Here is a 19,510-nt window from a genome sequence, read left to right as displayed (position 1 = left end):
CACACACACACACACACACACACACACACACACACACACACACACACGAAAAGAGGTTAGCCTTGGAAATCAAAAGGATAAGAGGAAAGGGGAAATGGATGGGTTAAGATGCATACTTGAGGTAATGACAAAGAGTATAGTGACATATTTGGAAGTGAGAAGGAAGGAAGTTGAAGGGAGCTTTTGACTGATGGCCTTGATTTTCTTAATGTATTAAGGGGTCAGGCCGTCTGCTGAGATCAAGGAATATTGAGGGTTTGTAGAGTATGGAAGAGTTTTGGAGTAGTTGTGGGTAGTTCACTAGAAACTTAATATGAATAAAAGCATTTCAGAACTATAGTGAGGTCCCAATAGAAATTAAATAATAGAAATTTGTAGTGGACAGGGTTTTAGTGAATTGTCATGATTTTTATTAACTAATCTGAACAGTCCAGGAGTAAGAACAGAACTAACAGACAGTGGTAGTAATCATAATTTGGGGATTAGCAACATGAACATGGCAGAATGTCAAAAGGCTAAGAGACCGTATGGTGCTAAGAAGTCAAAATTGAAGATAGTGTGTGGATCAACCTGGATGAACAAACAAGAGCCAAAAAGGGATTGATAGACTGGGAGATTAGGGAGTGGTTGAAAGAACAGAGACATCAGTAATGTAAAAAAGCACGTTCAGTTGATTTGAAAGAATGGAGGAGACAAAAGGTTGAACAGGAGCTTAGGGTTTGGGAGTATAGCATTTTTGAGTGATGATGGAAAAGTGTCCATGTGTGCTAGAAGTAAAATGCAGGTGAAAGTCTTTAAATTTGAAGAAATTAAGGAACCTTGAGTTCTCAGTGTTAGATTATCAGGGTAAACGTTGAAGTTGCTGAGCATGTTGACAGGATTCTAGGTGGAAGAGAAAACTATAAGCTGGTTGTCAAGGTGGTAAATGAAGGTGAATGACTGTCCCGGAGGATAATGATAGAGATGTATAGAAGGTCGCGTAAGTGGATGATAGGAACTTCAGAAAGGAGACTTAGCTAAGTGATGTTCCAGGAGAAGAAGAGGGTATCATAGATCAGGCCAACCCTTTCTTTTCTAGTAAGGCCTGGGGAATGGGAGAAGGAATGAACTCCATTGGAAAGGACTATGGGGAAAGTTGTGTTTTAGGAAGCCGGGTTTCAGTTAAGAGTGATATTGTAGGGGATTAAGTTTGGAAAAACTTGAGAATGTAAGAGAATCTGATCAGCGTAAAGTAGGGCATAATATAATGATATTAGTAGCAGTAACAATAATAATAATAATAATAATAACTGACAGTTTTTGAAGGTTTGCAGAGTGGTTTACATACATTATTTCATTTGTTCTTTAGAATAATCCCCTGAAATAGATAATATTATCCCATTTTCCAGAGGGTGAAACTGAGAAGTTTCAGTGACTTTGCCCAAAATCACACAGCTAGTAAATATCTAAGGCAAAATTTGAACTCAGGTCTTCCTAAGTAAGAGAGGCAGCTAGGTAGAAAGTGGGAACTGAGCTACAAAGGAATGAGAATAAAGGAAAAATTGTCACTAGGAAGGAGTTTACAGCTATGAAAGTAGTTTGAGATACATCAGGGATCTGTGAAAGCAAGAGTTTAAAATTTAGGCAAGAGACATATGTTACTAGCAGGGAAAGATAGGCTTATAACTTTTGTCTTCTGAGAAATTCCATAGAGGGACTCATGGATTAAAGGGTTTTGTTTGTTGAAAAAAATACATATGTATTTACTCACAACAAATTGGACTTTGACCCTTCTCCTCCCCTCTCCCCCCCAGATGCTGTGTCTATATAAATATTACATTGTGGTTAATTTTTAAAGTTAGCTGTTTTGAAAAATCTTCCAACTTCAGGTTTAATGATAAAGATAATGGATTCCTTCAAAGTGTTAGAAGATATAAGTAGATATAAATTCCTTCCTACACATAAAGTATATAACCAGTCCTTTCAGAAAATATTCAGAAACTGATTTTGCAGATATCATTATGGTCTGGTGCCAGATACTGAGATCTTTAGGAATATTTAGTTTCATCTTGTAACTTAAATTGTAACTGTGATGGTACTGTCACTCACGTAAACACTATTAGATTGTAAACTTAAGGACAGTGAACATAAATACCTGTCTCCCTAAGACCAGCATAGTGTCCTGTATATATTAAATACTCAACAAATGTTGATTGACCTGGAAAATGAGAGGGTTGGTCTATTTGGAGCCACTATCAAGATCTAAAATTCTGTGGCTCCCAACAACTGTGAATTTTCTTTTAATTGGATAGGCTTTTATGTCCTTTTTGTGACTGTTTTCAAGATTTTTTGCCTCTAGGTGGTGCTGTAGATTATATAACTAAGTGGTCAGGTTATCTCTAGGTTTGATACTAAGATTTTATGTAATCTGTGCTTCTTATTCCTTCTTATAAAAAATAATTCTTTATCAGTTAAAAAACTGACTGAGAATAATAAGAATATAAACAGCTAGATTTTATGTAGAAAACTTGAAGCACATTTAAGGCACCCTCTCTGTCACCGACCTCATATTTTAAACCTCTAATTCTAATGTAGTTGGTAGAATCAGTAATGATGATTGTATTTGCTCCTACAAGGGTAGTTATTATTCAGATAAAACAATAGAATTTTCTTCATATTTTTCTCTTGAAAAATAAAACAAGCCAGCTCACAGTCAAAATCATAGTGACCCTCTGGCTCAAGAATGGCTTTTTGTCCATTAAAGAGAAGTTTGTCATCATACTGCTGGAGGTGAGGGAAAGAAGAAGAAAAAAGTAATATCAATCTGATTGGCACTACTCATCACTTGACTCATTTTATTCCCAGTCTACTCATTGCTGTACAATGCCAGATAACGGAAATCCTGAACATCTTTGTAATTGAGCTCATATGTTAAGGACAATTTTTTTAAAAGAAATAATCAATCTTTTCTATTTAAATATCATGAAATACTTTTTTAAACATGAAGGATTGTCAGCATATTATAAAATCAGATATACTTCCTTCCAATGATGATATTTTTCTAGGCCTGAACTAGCAGAATAGTAAAAGGTATTTGGCAAAGGTTGTGACACAGGTAACCAGCTTTTCTCAACTCCTACAATTTTTTACCTAAATAGACACTATTAGGTGGCCTGAATTTTAGAGGAACAGTTTTCTTTATGTAATATTTAACTTCATGAAATCTAGCAGGCAATTGGAAAATACAAAGTTCTGCCTTCTAGAAATTCTTACTGTCTTTTTATTATAAACAGGTATTTTAATTTATTCAGAAATATTTATTCAACACCAGTTTTGTCCAAGTTACTATCCTCTAATAATTATTGGAGACACAAAGATGAACATGACTCGACCCTTGCCTTTGTATGGCTCACAGTCTAGTTATAACTGTTTGAAAAGTTGCAATTTAAAAGTGATATATGATAGGTGCAGTGCTTTAGGGGTTCGGAGAAGCAGAGATTATTATTGGAGAAAGGTTGCACGCGTTTGTGTTCAGTATTGCAAAATGGATAGAATTGAACAACTAGAGAAGAGGAAAAAGGACATTTCAAGCAGAGGGAAAAATGTAAGAAGCAGATGGCAAAAAATGGGTGCAGGCAGTAGACTAATTTGGAGCTAAGGGGATACTAAAATATAAAGCTAGATTCACAAACTGTTAGAGTAGAAAAGAACCTTAGAGATATTCTATCACTACTACGTGTCAAGCACTATGCTAGGTGATGGATATACAAAGACAAAACCAGTTACTGCTCTCAAGGAATATATGTTCTCTGGGAATACTATATGTCACAATCATAGAAAATTAAGTACAAAATATATGCAGAGTAATTTGGGGAAAAGGGGAAGAGTCTCATTTGAATGGAATGTCAAGTATGTGAGTAAGAATAATGTGCAAAAAGTTACACTGGAGCCAGATTGTGAAGGACTTTAAAGACAAGGGAAATTTCTCTTTTGTCCTAGATGCAAGAGGGAGCTTTTGGATTTTCTTGAGTAGGAAAGTGACATGGTCATAACTATATTTTAGGAATATTAATTTGGAAGTGAATTATAGATGGCAGACCAGTTAGGAGGCTATTGCATTTGTCCAGGTAAAAGGTGATGAGGACCAGAATTGTTTTGTGATAAAGAGAATGAAACTGATGGCAAGATAATTTTTGGAGAACAATATCAGTTAACTGAGTGAGAGTGAACAAGAAAGAGGTAAGGAGGAATTTGAGGATGTGAACCTGAGTGACTAGAAAGAAGGATGAAGGTGCCCTTAACATAAGCAAAGAAGTCATAAAGTGAAGAAGGTTTAGGGGAGGAAAGATAATGAGCTCTTTCTGGATGTTGAGTTTGTGAATGGGCAGAAAGAAAATAATAATAACATTAAGTGCACTGGGGATACACATAGAAAATCAGTATAGTCCCTGTTCTCAAAGACAGAAAATATAGGAGGATAGAACATGGAGGAGGATTCAGCTGCAGGGTAGATGGAGAGGCCCTCAAGGGCACAGCAGCAAGGCAAATGGTAACTTCTTTATTTTTGTTGGAGACACTTACTATTCTTCTAGTCACTCAGATTCATAGCCTAAGAACTAGTCTTGACTCTTCTTTCTCACTTACCCACCCCTTCTTTCACCCTCATTTGTATTCCCTTAGTTGTCAAGTCTCATCAGTCCTACCTTCTCTGAATCTCTTACATCTGTCCCCTTCTTTCTGTTCACGTATGCACCACCCTAATTCAGGCCCTTATCATTTCTTACCTAGTCTATTAGAGTCACTTCTGATTGAGCTTTCCCAGCTTGCAGTTCTTCCCCACTGCAATCCATTCTCCACCCAGCTGTCAAATTGATAGTCCTAAAATACAGATGTGACAATCGCTTTCCTACTCAATGAACTTCAGTGGTTCTCTGCTGCCTCAAAGATGAAATACAGACTCCTTGTTTGACACTTCAAAACCCTTTACAATCTGATTCCAAACTACATCTCCTGACTGAATATTCATTCCTCTCACTCATGCACTGTATATTCAGGCTAGGCTGGTGTGCTTGCTTTTCCTGGTACATGATGTTCTGTCTTCTATCCCGGCTTTGCGTGGCTGGAATGTGCCTTCGTCCCCTCTGCCCCTTGAAATCTCTGGTCTCTTCAAGGCTCCGCTCAGGTACCACCTTTTTCAAGAGGTCTGAGCTCTTCTTCATTTGTGTGTGGACATGTATCCCCTGGTAAAATCTAAGTTCCCTGAGGGTAGGAACCATTTTGTATTTGTATCTTCCAGTACCTAGCACAGCGTCTGGCAATGTTAAGTGTTTAATAAACATTTTTTGCTTGATTAATAGCATATACAGAACTGTGTAGTTGTTTAATAAACCAAGAAAAAAAGAACCAATCATTGAACTATTAGAATTACTAACTCACCCACTTGAAGTGCAGAATAGAATATGAGCATTCCATAAGCGTTCAGAATTTCATTGTAAACTCCTGAGAAACCAGAAGAGACCAGTCTTATTCTGCAAACTTTAAAGAAGGAGCAGAAACAAACAGAAAAAACCAGTCTTTTTTTTTATTATTGTGGTGCTTTCTCCAGTATTTTATTACTCAACGTGGATGAATAAATTTTAGTGTGAATTACAAAGTGCTTCGAATTTGTAAATCATAAAGACCCATAACAAAATAGAGAACACATTACTTCTGATAAGTGTGTGTGTGCCTGTTTGTGTATAGGTAACAAAATAGTTAATATTATCTGGAATTTAACATTAGGCTTTTCCCATCATATTTTTTACAGATGAATTTTCTGAAGATTGATTTTTTTTTTTTGGATAGTGAAGAGTCTTCATTCTCTAAAAACGTTGGGAGTGGTGTGGGAAAGATTGGATTATTTTGCATTAAAAAGCTGGCTTGTTAAATCACTATTTTACTCTAACAGGCACATTTTTACATTATCACTTAAATAGTAAAACTGTCTGTTGGCTTCATTAATTTGCTTGGTACGTGGTTTGAAACTTTGAGAAAGTACATTCCAAAAGCATAGCCAAGTTGGCTCCAGTTCATGCACAACAGATTGCCTGCTGCAAGTAAAAATAATCATTTTTTATTAAACAATTTTAGTGTTTTTCTTTATATATTTGAGAAACAATTGAAAATAAAAGCCATGCATATTGTCTAAGACATTTTTCCCTTTTAGTTTGTGTTTACTTTAGAGCATTCTTCAAGTACCTTTGACTACACTTTTCCTTAGGAACCTGACTTTTGATAAAACATTCTTACTATTTTCTCTAGTCCAGGATTTTACAAAATACAATTATAAAAATAATCTGTGCCAGCCCTCTTTTAATTTAATTTTATATTATAGAACCAGATTCCACATAGAGGCTTTTGTCCAAAGGAATAATTTGTTTCTAAGAACCCAGAGTGCCAGCTAAACTGGAATGCTAACAAAACTGCTTTTTTAATAGAAAAAAAGGAATTTTTTTTTTACCACACAAAAGATCTTTATATAATATACATATATTAAACACATTTATAGTAACTGTCTGGAGGCTTACAGTAATCTAGGTCCTTTGTATATAGGCTGTTAGACCATAAAAATAAGGCTATATTTTAAACAAGAAAATGTTCGTGTGCCATAATATTTACACTAAGTTATATAACAGTTTTAGATTATGTCATTTGTTACACTACATAAACTCTTTTCTTTAGGCAGACTCTTTGTGTATATTATCTTTCAGTGATTGTATACTGTGGCATAGCGTTTCATTTGATATGATTTTAATTACTATTAGGTTGAACTTGAAAGAAAGTTGGAATCAGCAACTAAGTCTAAACTACATTACAAGCAGCAATGGAGTAGAGCTCTGAAAGAACTTGCAAGATTAAAGCAGGTATGTAGTTCATTGAACTTTGTTTTTATTTTAATGTTTGATTTTTCTATTTAGTTTTTTAGACTCATACATTTGGTATTATATTAGTTCTTGTCAAACTTTTAAATTCGAGAAAGTTTATTTTTAGGTATAGGAATTTTTTTTTCTTCTTTTAAAGTATAGCATACTACTTTTCTTTACTTGAAGCTAAAACCACTTGGCATTTCTATTTTTAACTGGTTAGCCATCTCTCTTTGCTCTCACCCATGGGATGCTGGGAACATGTCTTTGTGGCCATTCACCAAGTCATATTTTCTTCTTCCGCTTTTACTCATAACCAGATGCTGTTCATCGCCCCTTTTTCGGTGAGTTTCTTTTCCAGTGATAACATCAGAGCCTTTTTTTTATGTGGAAAAAATGAGAGTTATTAAATAATCAGTCTTCCATGTAAGATTATAACGTGTTTAATTCATAGGGACATAGGGCAATTCACTGGGATAGAGTAAAGGACATGAACAGGATTGTTCTGTAGTTGGGAAAAAGTAAAGTGTGAAAACCTCGTAGTTTTTCTTGGTTTGTTTTCTTTTGCTTTTCTTTCCTTCCTACTACTGAAAAACGGTGGCATGAAACAAAGAGCCTGCTAGCAGGGACATCTGTCAGAGGGATATTTGTGGGCTATTTACAATTATGAGACAAAATATCCAAACACAGATAGTGATGGAAAACTTTCAAAGGAACATAGAGGCAAAGTATATCCAGTGGAGTGGAGGGAGACCCTCAAACTATTAAGGTCAAATAAGGTACAAACAAGGTTCTTTATTTTGAGACTAATCTAGGTGATCTAAACATTTTAACATCTTAAAAGTTAGTCAGGATTCATTTTTATCCTAAGCTTGGCTTTTGTCCAATGTCTGTATTTTTGTTCTGGCATATAAGCTATTTTGTTTTTTTTCCCCCCTAATCTTTCTTCATGATCATCAAATGGTGTTTAACATGTACATGTTATGCTGTATTAAGTATGATTAAAGACTTGTCAACTAACGTTTACAAAGTACCACGATAGGGAGCTGTTTAAAAAAAAAAAGCTAAACTGCCTTCAAGGAGCCTACTATTTAGATGGGAAAATTAATAAAATAGTATCAGCTGACTACATAAGTGCTGAAGGGACTGATGGCACAAGAGAGAAGAGTCTTAAGTAGTAATCAGCCTGTGTTGCAAGAATTGAGAAACGAAGTTAAAGAAGCATTTTCTGATAGTCTTAGATGCTATACTGAGAAATATAGCTTTGATATATATTATATATAAACATATATATATATTATATATATTAGCTTTGATACAGTAGAGAGCCATTGTGAGTTCTTTGTCTGGCACATAGTAGGTGCTTAATAAATGATTACTGACTGACAAGACAAAATAAGTTAATGGCATTCAGAGTAAATAGCCTATTCTTTTTCTTAATGAGAAAAAAACTTCATTGTTGGGATAGCACTCTTTTTAAAAAGTTTTTAAAAATTTTTTTAAATGTTTTTCAGTTTCAAATTCTCTTCCTCATTCTCACCCTCTCTCCTTCTTCCGCCTCCCATTGAGAAGGCAAGAAATGTGATATTTGGTATAGTATTCGTAAGTGTATGGTTATAAGTTGTTCAAAAAATATTAGTACAATCCAGTAGCTTTATAATTTTGAATTGTGAGGAATGAGTAGATGAAAAATGACCAGCTTTAAAGCTGTTGGATTGTTCTAGGCAAAAGTACTGAGGACCTGTACCAGGATATTTCTTGTTATGGCTATAGAAATTGAGAAGCACTTATGAAAAATTACAGATAAAGGGGCAGCTAGGTGGCGCAGTGGCTAGAGTATCACCCCTGGATGCAGAAGGACCTGAGTTCAAATCCGGCCTCAGACACATAATACTAGCTTTGTGACTCTGGGCAAGTCACTTAACCTCATTGCCTAGCCAAAAAAAAAGAAAAATTACAGTTAAAAAAAAAAACAAATCAGGACAAGGTTAACAGATAGTCAGGATGAATGAGAAAAGTTGAAATAACGTTGTTTGGAAGACTAAGGAACCAAGAGGATTTTAGTACAATAATAAAAGAAAGTTGGGAAGTGTGTGATTTGGGAGCAAAAAGATCCACTTTCTCTTAGTTATACTAATTTCAAGAAATGTCCTATATTCAACTGCAGCTAAGAAACTGGAAAGAATAAAGTTATAGATTTGAGAACTATCAGTGAACAGTATGGACTGTGAGAATAAGTAAATTTAATGAGAGGTTGAGTAAAAAATGTGAATTATAAGGTGATGCGCACCTACAGGTGGTAATAGAAGAAGAACAGAAAAAGAATGACTGGAAAGATAAGAGGAAACCTGGATAGTTATAGTGTTGTAGAAACCAAGGTGGAAGAAATCTAGAAAGGGGAAGGGGAATAGACGAGGTGTTTCAGATGTAACTATGATAGTAAGGAGAAAACTGAGAAAAGACCCTATTATTGAATTTGTCCAAGAGGAAGTCATGGTAATAATTTCAAGGAAATAGTAAACATGAAAGTCAGATTGTGTTATTAAGAAAAGCATAGGTAGTAAGGAAATGGAGACAGTGAGTGTAGACCACCTATTCAAAAAGCTGAGTAATGTTATGCAGACCAGTTTGATTACCAGATCTCTTAATAGGGCAATTCACAGAAGTAAATTGTGCTTCTGTGCTATTGATTATAATGGTAAGGGAGTAAAAAATGGCTATTAATATAAAGGAACAGTTTTGATCAGTTTGGTTAGGATAGACTTTATAGGATTATAAGTCACCTTTGTCCAACCAACCTCTTCCATTTTATAGATGAAGAAACTGAGGCCCCAGAGAAGGTAGGTGTCTTGCCTGAGTTCACACATAAGGGCCCAGGTCTTCTGACTCTAACTCAAGCATTAATTCTGCTACATTGCCTCTCTTGTTAATATACTTTGAAGAAATGTGCAGTAATGTTACTTTACTTATAAGCAATAATTTAGTGGCAATTAAAATCATGGAAAAAAATTTCACCTTTTGAGTAGCATTCATAACTGTATATGTATAAATTGCTAAAAAAATTTTTAACATAGCTTTAGAATTTAAGACATGAGAAAGTAAAATAATTATGCTCTTTTAAAAAATCTGAAAAATTCATAACTGTTTAACAGTCTGTTCTCTACCATTTTGTACTGAAACTTTAGTGTTAGATCACAGCTTGAGAAGCACATCTCTAGGAAAAGGGTAAAGAAACTCAGTGAATTGTACCAGTGCTTAACAAATTGTGATGTTGTATAGGTGAAAGTTTAAGTTTGGACTTGGACAGGCTGTCACTTTTCATTGGTGTGAAAATCACTTCAGAATTTTTCCAAAAACTCTTGATTAAAAACACATTTGTTGTGGATTGAATATAAAATTGGAATTCTTGATCTGTTTTTGTTCAGAGGATAGTTTGTACAGTTTCTTGTTTAAATTGGATTAGTACCATGTTAATTTTGCATTGCCTCTGGTGAATAGCCACGGGGATGTAATCCATGCCAGTAATTTGTCACACCAAAGCCCTCTGGAGGACCATACAAAACATTTGTATCGTGCGGATTAGACGTTGAAAGCCCTATCGTAGATGGTTAATAAATGTTAATGACAAAACCCAGCTGGCAAGTTGTAGAAATGAGATCTAATACTTTATGCCCATTGCCAGAGAAATGTTTAAACAGAGCTTTCCATTACTCAAAGGTGACCTAGTACAGTCAATTTGTGAATTAAAAAAGCATAATCTACTAGCTAAGTATTTAGAAAAATTCTCTTTTCCTCTGCTTTGCCACCATAAAAGTCAGTTTCCAAATTATAAGATTTCTTTGTTCTTTGTTAGCTTAAGTTAAACTACAGCTATGACAGTATAAAAATAAGTGAAACACAAAATGTTTTCTCTTTGAAATTAAATAAAGGATATTGAGACATTCTGTTTGTTATCATGGGGTGAAGTGTAACACTGGTTATTAAAATGGCATACATTGTTGAAAATTTCAGAGGTAATTTAGTTTTTTTTACCGACCCCCCCATGTAGTAGATTACGTAGAAATAGTTTTGATGTGTTGTCACTTTTTTTTAATCAAAATTAATTTATTAAGAAAATAAGCAAGGAATGTTCCCAGTGCCTTCTATTCTGTGATGGGGTATGTATGTTACTTCTTAAGTGCACTGAACAGTCTTTTAGATATCTAAAAGAGTTGTGGGTGCCCTTTAGAATCTTAATAACCTACCTATATGTGAAGAAGGGGCAACTGTGCTTTTTTTAAAAAAAAAAGTGAAAGAGATTAGTTTTACCTCTCTAATGTAGAAAATGTAATATTTTCATTATATATGTATGTAAGTATTTTCTGAGAAAGGAAACAGTCCTGAAATTTTTTCATGTAAGTTCTTTGCTATATATGTTTACTATAGATCTGTTTAAAAACAAGCTGATATATTAAATTTAAAAAAACACAGACTTCATTGGCTGACATGGGTGCTATCTTGTCCAGTCTCTTGCTTATCCACTGAGAGTAATTAATTTGATTAATTTATAAGTAATTTAGCCAAGGATGGATATAAATCTTTGTTAAAAAAATAAAAAACGATTAGAAGGCCAAGTCTTGGTTAAAAACTGTGTCTTGAAACCATCCAGGCCCTCCTACTGACTTGTCAGCTCTGGGTTATTTTCAGAAAACTTGACTTGAGTTCCTTAGCTTCAGTTATAAGTTTTTCCCACAGACTTGCTTGGTATCTGTGAGTAGGAGAGTGAGTAGTGGCCACTTTTTAGCTATTGTTTAGTCTAGTATATATGTATGTTTACATCTTCCTTCCAGATTTATAGGCGGCAATGGTAAAATAAAGATTGTGCTCTCTTGATGGAAGAGCTTTTTACCCAGAACACCTGGCAGCAGGGAAGATTTCTTTTGCTAGTTCTTAATTTTATTTTCTCTTTAAATGTTACATTAGTAAGAAATTTTAATTATTCCCAATAAGTTTTGGAGAAAGGTGAAAATTCTTTAATTTTTAGGAAATTATTTTAAAGTTAAGTAATTCAGTTTGGGTTAGGTAAGAATCCTCAACCAATGACAAAATAAATTTCTCAAGGATTAATAGAATTTATTACTAAGAACCAAACTAATCGTTCAATTCATTAAGTATTTATTATCTGCCATTTACATATTGCCAATGAGATGCATCTAGGAAGTAGGCAATACAACAGAAAATATCTAATTTTACTGTGGTTTCTTTGTTTTCAGTTATGGGTTTGTAGAAAGGCAGAGCAATTTTACCTGTAATTTTTTTTTGTAGTAGCAAAGTGCAGCTATTGTTAAGATCTCCCCCCCCACCTTTTCCCCATATAACTGTATTCATACATTAGTATAATACACATTTTTACTTCTTATCATTATGAAAAGCATGAATTACTAACATTGGTAAGTCTACCTTTCATAAACCACTTGAAGAATAATTTCACTTTCAACAAACTTGTTAACTTGGGAATTTCTAAAGTTAAGAAAGAACAACGGATTTTGATTTTGACATAGGTCATTTCAACACCGGTAAAACAAAGCTTGTTACAAAAAAGTTGTATTGAGATTAAAGTGGTAACATGGTAGAGTAGGAAGAACTGAGCTTGCAATCAGAAGATGTCAGACAGAATCCCAGCCTTGGCACTTTTTAGCTGTGTGATGTTGCCCCTCGGTGCCTTTGTCCTAAATACATAAAATGAGAATAGAAATATTTATCCATTTCACAGAGTTGTGAGGAAACTGAACTATAAAGTGCTTTAGAATATTTATGATTTTAATATAGAAAACATAAATTGAGTCATTTTTATTATATACACACTTATGCAGAACTCTGCAGTTCTCTCAAAATATAAAACTATAATGTCTTTTCCAAACAACATGTTAAAATTTCCATTTTTTAGTTTAGTTTTGATTTTTGGTCTACTTAAGGAAGATACTAAAAATGTAACTTCATGGTCAACTTAGGTAAACCGTGATGCCGCTGTAAAATTTCACTTCAGAAACCTTGATTTCATAGGTATCCTTTTACTATTTTAGATGTTCCTTTAATAGATGGTCTTGGTGACTGACTTTAGTTGAAGAATTTCATATCACAGTCATATATTTTACCATCTTCCTAAGGAATTTTTAAAAAAATTTTACAACAGAACGGGTAAATCAGTTAACAGGAAGCACGAATGTGATCCCATAATCCAGTTTGTCCCAGTGGCAATTTTTTAGATGCTGAAGTGTATGAAATAAATCAGTATATGAGAATAGAAATAGAAAAATGTTAAAGAACAATACTAACCATATAATAGGATGTGTGGACTTAAATGTATTTACTCCTTTTTTAATCCCACATCCCTCTACCTGTAGCTATCATAGTAAAAAGGAAATTAATTACTTTTTTTAAATCTATAGGAGACCCCAATAAACATTTATAAGAATTTTCTCTGTGCTAGGCTCTATGCTAAGCACTGGGAATGCAATGAAAAGCACAAACTGCTCTAGCCTTTGAGGGGAATCCTGCGATCCCATGAATGAGGATTTGAGGGTGACATGTAGGTTTCGAGCATGTGTTACTAGGAGGATAGTGGTGCTCTTGACATTAATAAATGTTAGTAAAGTAAAGTTAGAAAGAGGGGAGAGCTTTAGGGGAATGATAATAAGTTCAGTTTTGGATGTGTTGAGACTCCAGTATTAGGTTTATATCTCAAAGAGGTCATTGATACTGAAATCAAGAAGCATTTAAGTTCCAGGCACTATGCTAAGCTTTAGGGATACAAAGAAAGACATTCACAATCTAATTGGAAAGAGAACATCCAAACAACTATGTACAAATATGATATATAAAGGATAAGACAGAAAGAACCTCAGGGGGAAGGCACTGGTGTTAAGGGGGACCAGGAAAGGCATGCAGAGAAGACAAGAGATGGATGTGAGGAAGAAAAGAATTACAGGCATGGGGAACAGCCAGCGAAAATGTAGCAGGTTGAGAGATGGCCATGTCTGAGGACAGCGAGGAAGCCACTGTCCTTGGGTAGCAGAGAACATGGAGGGGAGTCAGGTTCTAAGAAGACTAGAAAGATAGGAAGGAGCCAGGTTGTGAGAGCTGCTTTAAAGGCTCAAAAATAGGCTTTTGTATTTGATCCTGAAGTTAACAGGGAGCCTCTGGAGTTTATGAACTGGAGGAGAGAGAAAAGGAAACATGAGTAACCTGCTCCACCTGTGTGCTTTAGAAAAGTCACTTTGACAGGTGAGTGAATGTAACATGTATTGAAGAGGGGAGAGACTTGAAGCAGAAAGCTATTGTAGATTAGAGGTGTGAAAGCCTGAACTAGGGTGATGTTTATGTAGGAGAAATAAGGGAAACTAGAGGAGAGATATGAAGGTAGAATGAGAAGACTTGGCACCAAATTGGATAAATGGTGTGAGCGAGAGCATGGAGTTGAGGATGACCCTGAGGTTGTGCACTTAGTAGATGAAGATATCTTCACAGTAATAGGTAAGTTTGAAAGAAAGTAAGTTTGGGAGGAAATCTAAGTTCTTTTTTAAAACATATTGAGTTTGAGATGCCTGTTGAATTTGAGATATAAAAAAATTTTTGATACAGGATAAACTCAGGAGAGAGGTGAAATCTGGATATATAGATCTAGGAATTCATCTGCAAAAAGATAATAATTAAATCCAGGTTAGCTGATGAGATTACCAAGTGAGACAACATAGCATGAAAAGAGAAGAGTCAGGAAGTCTTCAAAGTAGGGATAAAAATGCTCAAAAACAAAATTTATGATCCTGATTTTTCTGTGAATGAACTTTCAAGTAATTTCAGACTTTGTTGTATTGAAGAAGGGTAGCATCTGTAGATAGATTTAAATGTGGAATTATGAGATTCTTACTGAATTTAACTCTTAGAAATTCAGTTCAATCATTAAGTATTTATGAGTACTGAGTGAGTAAATTTGCTTTCTTTTGCATTAGGTGATGTAGACAATACTGCTGATGTTGCTTTTTATTGTTTATCACATTCAGATACTGTCATTTCGTAGAATTGTATTTATGAAGATTATATTATAGCTTCTATAATAAGAACACATAAATGAACCTGCTATTACTCTGACTCATTTGAGTAAATACTCAAATAAATACGTGATTTCATCATCTCTGGAGTTGGTGCCAATGACACAGCCCATCCATGACTGCTCCCTCTATGCAGTTGTCATCCATGTTCTACCAAAAATTTGCCACAGTGGGCCTACCCGGTGCTGGAAGCCTTCCAAGAGCCAGTGGAACACTCCAGCTGACTACAGATAACCAATATGGAACTCATAACCTATCACAGAAATCCTGTTATAGTAGTCATCTATTTTTCTACTCAAAGAAATAACATTACATGTGGTTTGATCTTAAAGTCAGAGGGACATACTATTATTTGAATTGCAAAAAAAAAATTATAATTTCAAGTCAAAGACTAATTAAAATATGCTTATTCCTTAATATTAAGTATTTAATAATTTATTTTAGCGTGAGCAAGAGAGTCAAATGGCCCGTCTTAAAAAGCAACAGGAAGAGCTAGAACACATGAGATTACGTTATCTGGCAGCAGAAGAGAAGGACACAATGAAAACTGAGCGACAAGAACTATTAGATATAAGAAATGAACTCAACAGGTATGGTGTAATATTAACTCTTGAAATGAGAAACTGCTAATAAGGGATACTGTATGCTAAAGTAACTTTGAATTACATCAATTATAAGCAATTTAGATTGTAAGCAATTTTTAAAATGTCATATATGTCTCAACATTTGGGTGTTAATTGCTTCTTGACTGTTTTTAATGTTACCAAAGAAATAATAACTAAGAGTCATCATGCGTTCACTAACATATGTCAGATTAACTTTATTTCCTCTTTTAATGCGGTTACTAGTTAGGTAGCTAAGGGGATGCTATGGACATGATATATCTTAATTTAATGTAATAAAACACCTGATTATATTGTAGAAGACCAAGCTAAATAAATGTTTTAGATGGTAGTACAGTTAGATGGATTCAAAGCTAACTGGACACCCAAACCCAAAGAGTGATGATTAATAGGCAGGAAGATGTAAAGCTGGGTGAAAGTCGATGTGATGATGAACTTAGGGTAGACCACATAGTTTCTTGGCCCTGTCCTGTGAAATACTTTTCACAGTGACTTGGAAGAAAAGATAGAGGACTTGCTTGTCAAATTTGTAGCTAAAACAACTGAAAATGACAACAGAACCAAGATTTTAAAAGATCTCAATGCAGAATATTAGGTGAAACCAACAAGACGAAGTTTAATAGGATAAGTATAAATCATTCTTGTATTTAGATTTTTTAAAAAGTTATTTAAATCCTGTAGAAGGGAGACCTGATATTACAGCATTTCATGTGAAAAATAGCAATAGTAACCATAGCTGTAATACTACACAATACAGCTTTTTGTTTCTTCTTTAAATTGAGAATTCATTATTGGGCCTCATTTGTAATAATATAATGTCCATATCAAAGGAGAGTAATAGATTCTTCCCTGGTCAGACCACATGTAGAATATTGTGTCCATTTTTTGAGTATTATATTTTTAGAGTTGGCAAGTGTGTGTGCAGAGGAGAGCTACCAGTATAGGAAGAGTCAGGAAAACATACGTTAGTTGAGGGAGCTAGAGTTTTTTAGACTAAGAAAAAGTGAGTGGTGATGATAACTATCCCGAAGGATAGTATAATAATAATAATGATAGCTAACATTTTTATAGATCTTATTATGTGCCAGGCATTGCTAAACTCTTTACTCTTCAGTAAGTACTCTTTAGTATTTTACTAAATTTAGTATTTAGTAGATACTCTTTAGTATCTCATTTGATCCTTACAACAATCCTGGAAGGTAGGTGCTATTAGTATTCGCATTTTACAGATGAGGAAACTGAGGCAAACAGAGGTTAAGTGACTTGCCCAGGGTCACTCAGCTAGTAAGTTTTGAACTCAGGTTCTTTCTGACTCCAGGTCCAGTGCTGTACCCACTGTACCACCCAGCTGCTTGTTGTAGAAAGAGTGCTGGATTTTACAGTCAGGAGAACCTCTTGAGTCAGAGAATCCCAGATCTTTTGTTACCTGCATGACCTTGGGCAAGTCAGTTCTCAGTAGGCTTTGATTTCCTTATCTGTAAAGTGAAGGGGTTAAACTAGATAAGCCCCAAGGTCCTTTGTAGCTCAAAATCCTGGATCCTCTGACTGGTTATTCTGTGGAAAATATGAGACAGGTATGTTATGTTTTTTCCATTGGGCTGAGTTAGGACTGATAAGTAAGAGTAAGGTTACGAGCTGTCCAAAAATGAAATGGACTGAAAGCACTGAGATCTCTGTCATTAGAAGTCTTCAAGCAGAAAGTATGTAATTAATTTTGTTACTATCTCCTAGCGTCCCTCCCAACTTTTAAGGATTAATGATTGTAACATAAAGTTTGACTTACAAAAATAATGTAGTAGCAAGGTACTCTGTCAATTCAGTTGAACATATATATCAAATGCCTTTTGTATACACAGTACTGTGCTAGATGCCATGGATAAAAGATACGAAACAGAGCCTACTCTTGGGAAAGACAGGTATGAAAATACCTATTACAAGGAAAAGTGAGATCCAGGCGAAGTATGTCCTCCAAAAATTAGATAAGCCAAAGAGAGACCCTGACATTTCTTAACCTTTCCTTTTTTTCAGCCTTTGCTGACAGCTTGATTTAGCATGACTTGTTTTACTATCAAATAATTTGGAATGTGGTTTCTAGATACCAAAATAGAGAAGTGGTTTCCTATCAAAGTGGAATTTGTTTCTGTTTTATCAGGTTAAGGAAACAAGACTCAGAACAGTTCCAGAATTCCAGAGAGATTGCAAGTGGAAAAATGGAGAGCCCGGGTGGAAAAGCTTTTGAAGAAGATTTGGATGATTATCTGACTCGCTTAATAGAAGAAAGAGATACTTTGATGAGAACGGGTGTGTATAATCATGAGGATCGGATAATAAGTGAACTGGACCGTCAGATCAGAGAAGCTCTGGCCAAAAGCAGTACCAGTAATTAATAACATTTGGAAAAATCTTTGTTAAGACTTTGAATCTGAGTTCTAATTTCATTGTAAAACTCTGAAAGCAGGAAAATGTTTAAAACGCTGTTTTCTTTTTTTCACATCCATGAAAGGTTTTTTTGTTATTATATACTATTTATTTGGTTTTTATTTACTTTAAATCTATTCTACCTCTCCCACACTGGTTTTATTTGTAATTTCTTTTTATATACTCATTTACTAAGCAACTTTTCAGTGTTTCTCATAATCTATCATTTGATGGCTAACTTTCAAAATAGCTTTTCACTAAATTTGTCTAGGGAAAGATGACTGCAGTAATTCCCTGTGACGTAATTTTATACATTGAGCCAAAAAAATATATGTTGCACTTTATAAATGCTGTGTCCTGTTACATATATGTAAATATCTTAAAGTTGAGACTAATTGTAAATGTGATAAGTTTTATTTTAATTCTTTTTAGACAATATGTCTTTTTTTATCTGCAGATGTTGCAGATAATGTCTTTAAGCAAGAAGCAGTATGTTCAATTCAGAGAAGCCATGTTCAATAATAGGCAGCAAATAATAAATACCCAATCAGTCTGTTTGTTTTAATACAATTTAAAAGGTTTTTTTTTTGTTACAAGATCCATTGAACTCATGTTCACATTTTTGAAGTATTTTACTCTTAACCTTTTAGAAAAACATCTTGATATACTTGTTTTTTCCTTCTAGTCCCACAAACTAGATGGAATTGTTTTCTCTTAGAATTAGAGATAAACCCTTATTTCAGTAATAGTGACATACTAGTGCAAATCATTTTTTCCTCAGTGGAGAAACAGACATTTTAAAGGCTTCAGCTGAAAAAATAAATGAATGAAAATCGATACTAATTTTTCCCCCCCATTTTAGCCTTTTTTAAAAAAAAAGTAAATGAAAATACTTCATTCTACTTCTCTGTATTGCCAAGTCTGTAAAACTCCAAGTGTTTCTGTTGCTTTCTTCAGAGCCAAGCATTGTACCGATTCAGAACTCTTTTAAGTTTTAGTTTCCAGAACAACATTTTTCACCTCCATTAAACAATGTATTTTATCAGTGTACTCAAAATTTTTATAGCAAAGTTAATTATTTAGGTCAGTTTTATGAATTCCAAAATGGAGTAATTTGAAAATTTGACCCTTTGGGGAAGGATATCCTACTTACCAATAACCCCCATAAAGTCATTATAAGAGCATTTTGAAGATCAACCTAAATTTCTTTTTTTGGGTAGAGGTGTATAACTTCTGAAAAAGGATTATTACAATTTTTATTTTTTGGACAAAGTGCTAGTCACCTAAAAACAACATGACAGTAAGTAAATGTGAAAGTATGAAAATAATGAATAAGGGTATGGTGAATATATTAATCATAGGATTTTAAAATATTAATTATGGTTGCATATTTTCTCAGATTAATTTTGTGCCACTTGAATGGAATTGTAATCTTTTTTGTGTGTTTGAGTGAAAACTTGTTGCAAGTGTCATTATTTTCTTTCAGTTTCTCTGTGCTGAA

The 19,510-nt window shown here is 34.3% G+C and overlaps 1 protein-coding gene across 2 annotated transcripts in view; it reads left to right on the top strand.

The window, feature by feature from the left end:
* CEP120 (centrosomal protein 120) overlaps positions 1-18,088 on the top strand; it is a 101,551-nt gene extending 83,463 nt beyond the window's left edge. For both annotated transcript variants that reach the window (XM_027874828.1, XM_027874827.1), the window contains exons 18-20: positions 6,783-6,881; positions 15,413-15,558; positions 17,744-18,088. In XM_027874828.1, coding sequence (XP_027730629.1) covers positions 6,783-6,881; positions 15,413-15,558; positions 17,744-17,978 — 480 coding nt within the window. In that variant the 3' untranslated portion in view covers positions 17,979-18,088. The remainder of the gene's footprint in view (positions 1-6,782; positions 6,882-15,412; positions 15,559-17,743) is intronic.
* Positions 18,089-19,510: the final 1,422 nt, after the last annotated feature.

The sequence above is a fragment of the Vombatus ursinus genome, unplaced genomic scaffold (genome assembly GCF_900497805.2).
Source record: "Vombatus ursinus unplaced genomic scaffold, bare-nosed wombat genome assembly UNPS02014807.1, whole genome shotgun sequence".
NCBI lineage: Eukaryota > Metazoa > Chordata > Mammalia > Diprotodontia > Vombatidae > Vombatus > Vombatus ursinus.
The sequence above is the reverse complement of the archived record's forward strand: the minus strand, read 5'-3'. Positions and strand labels throughout refer to the sequence as shown.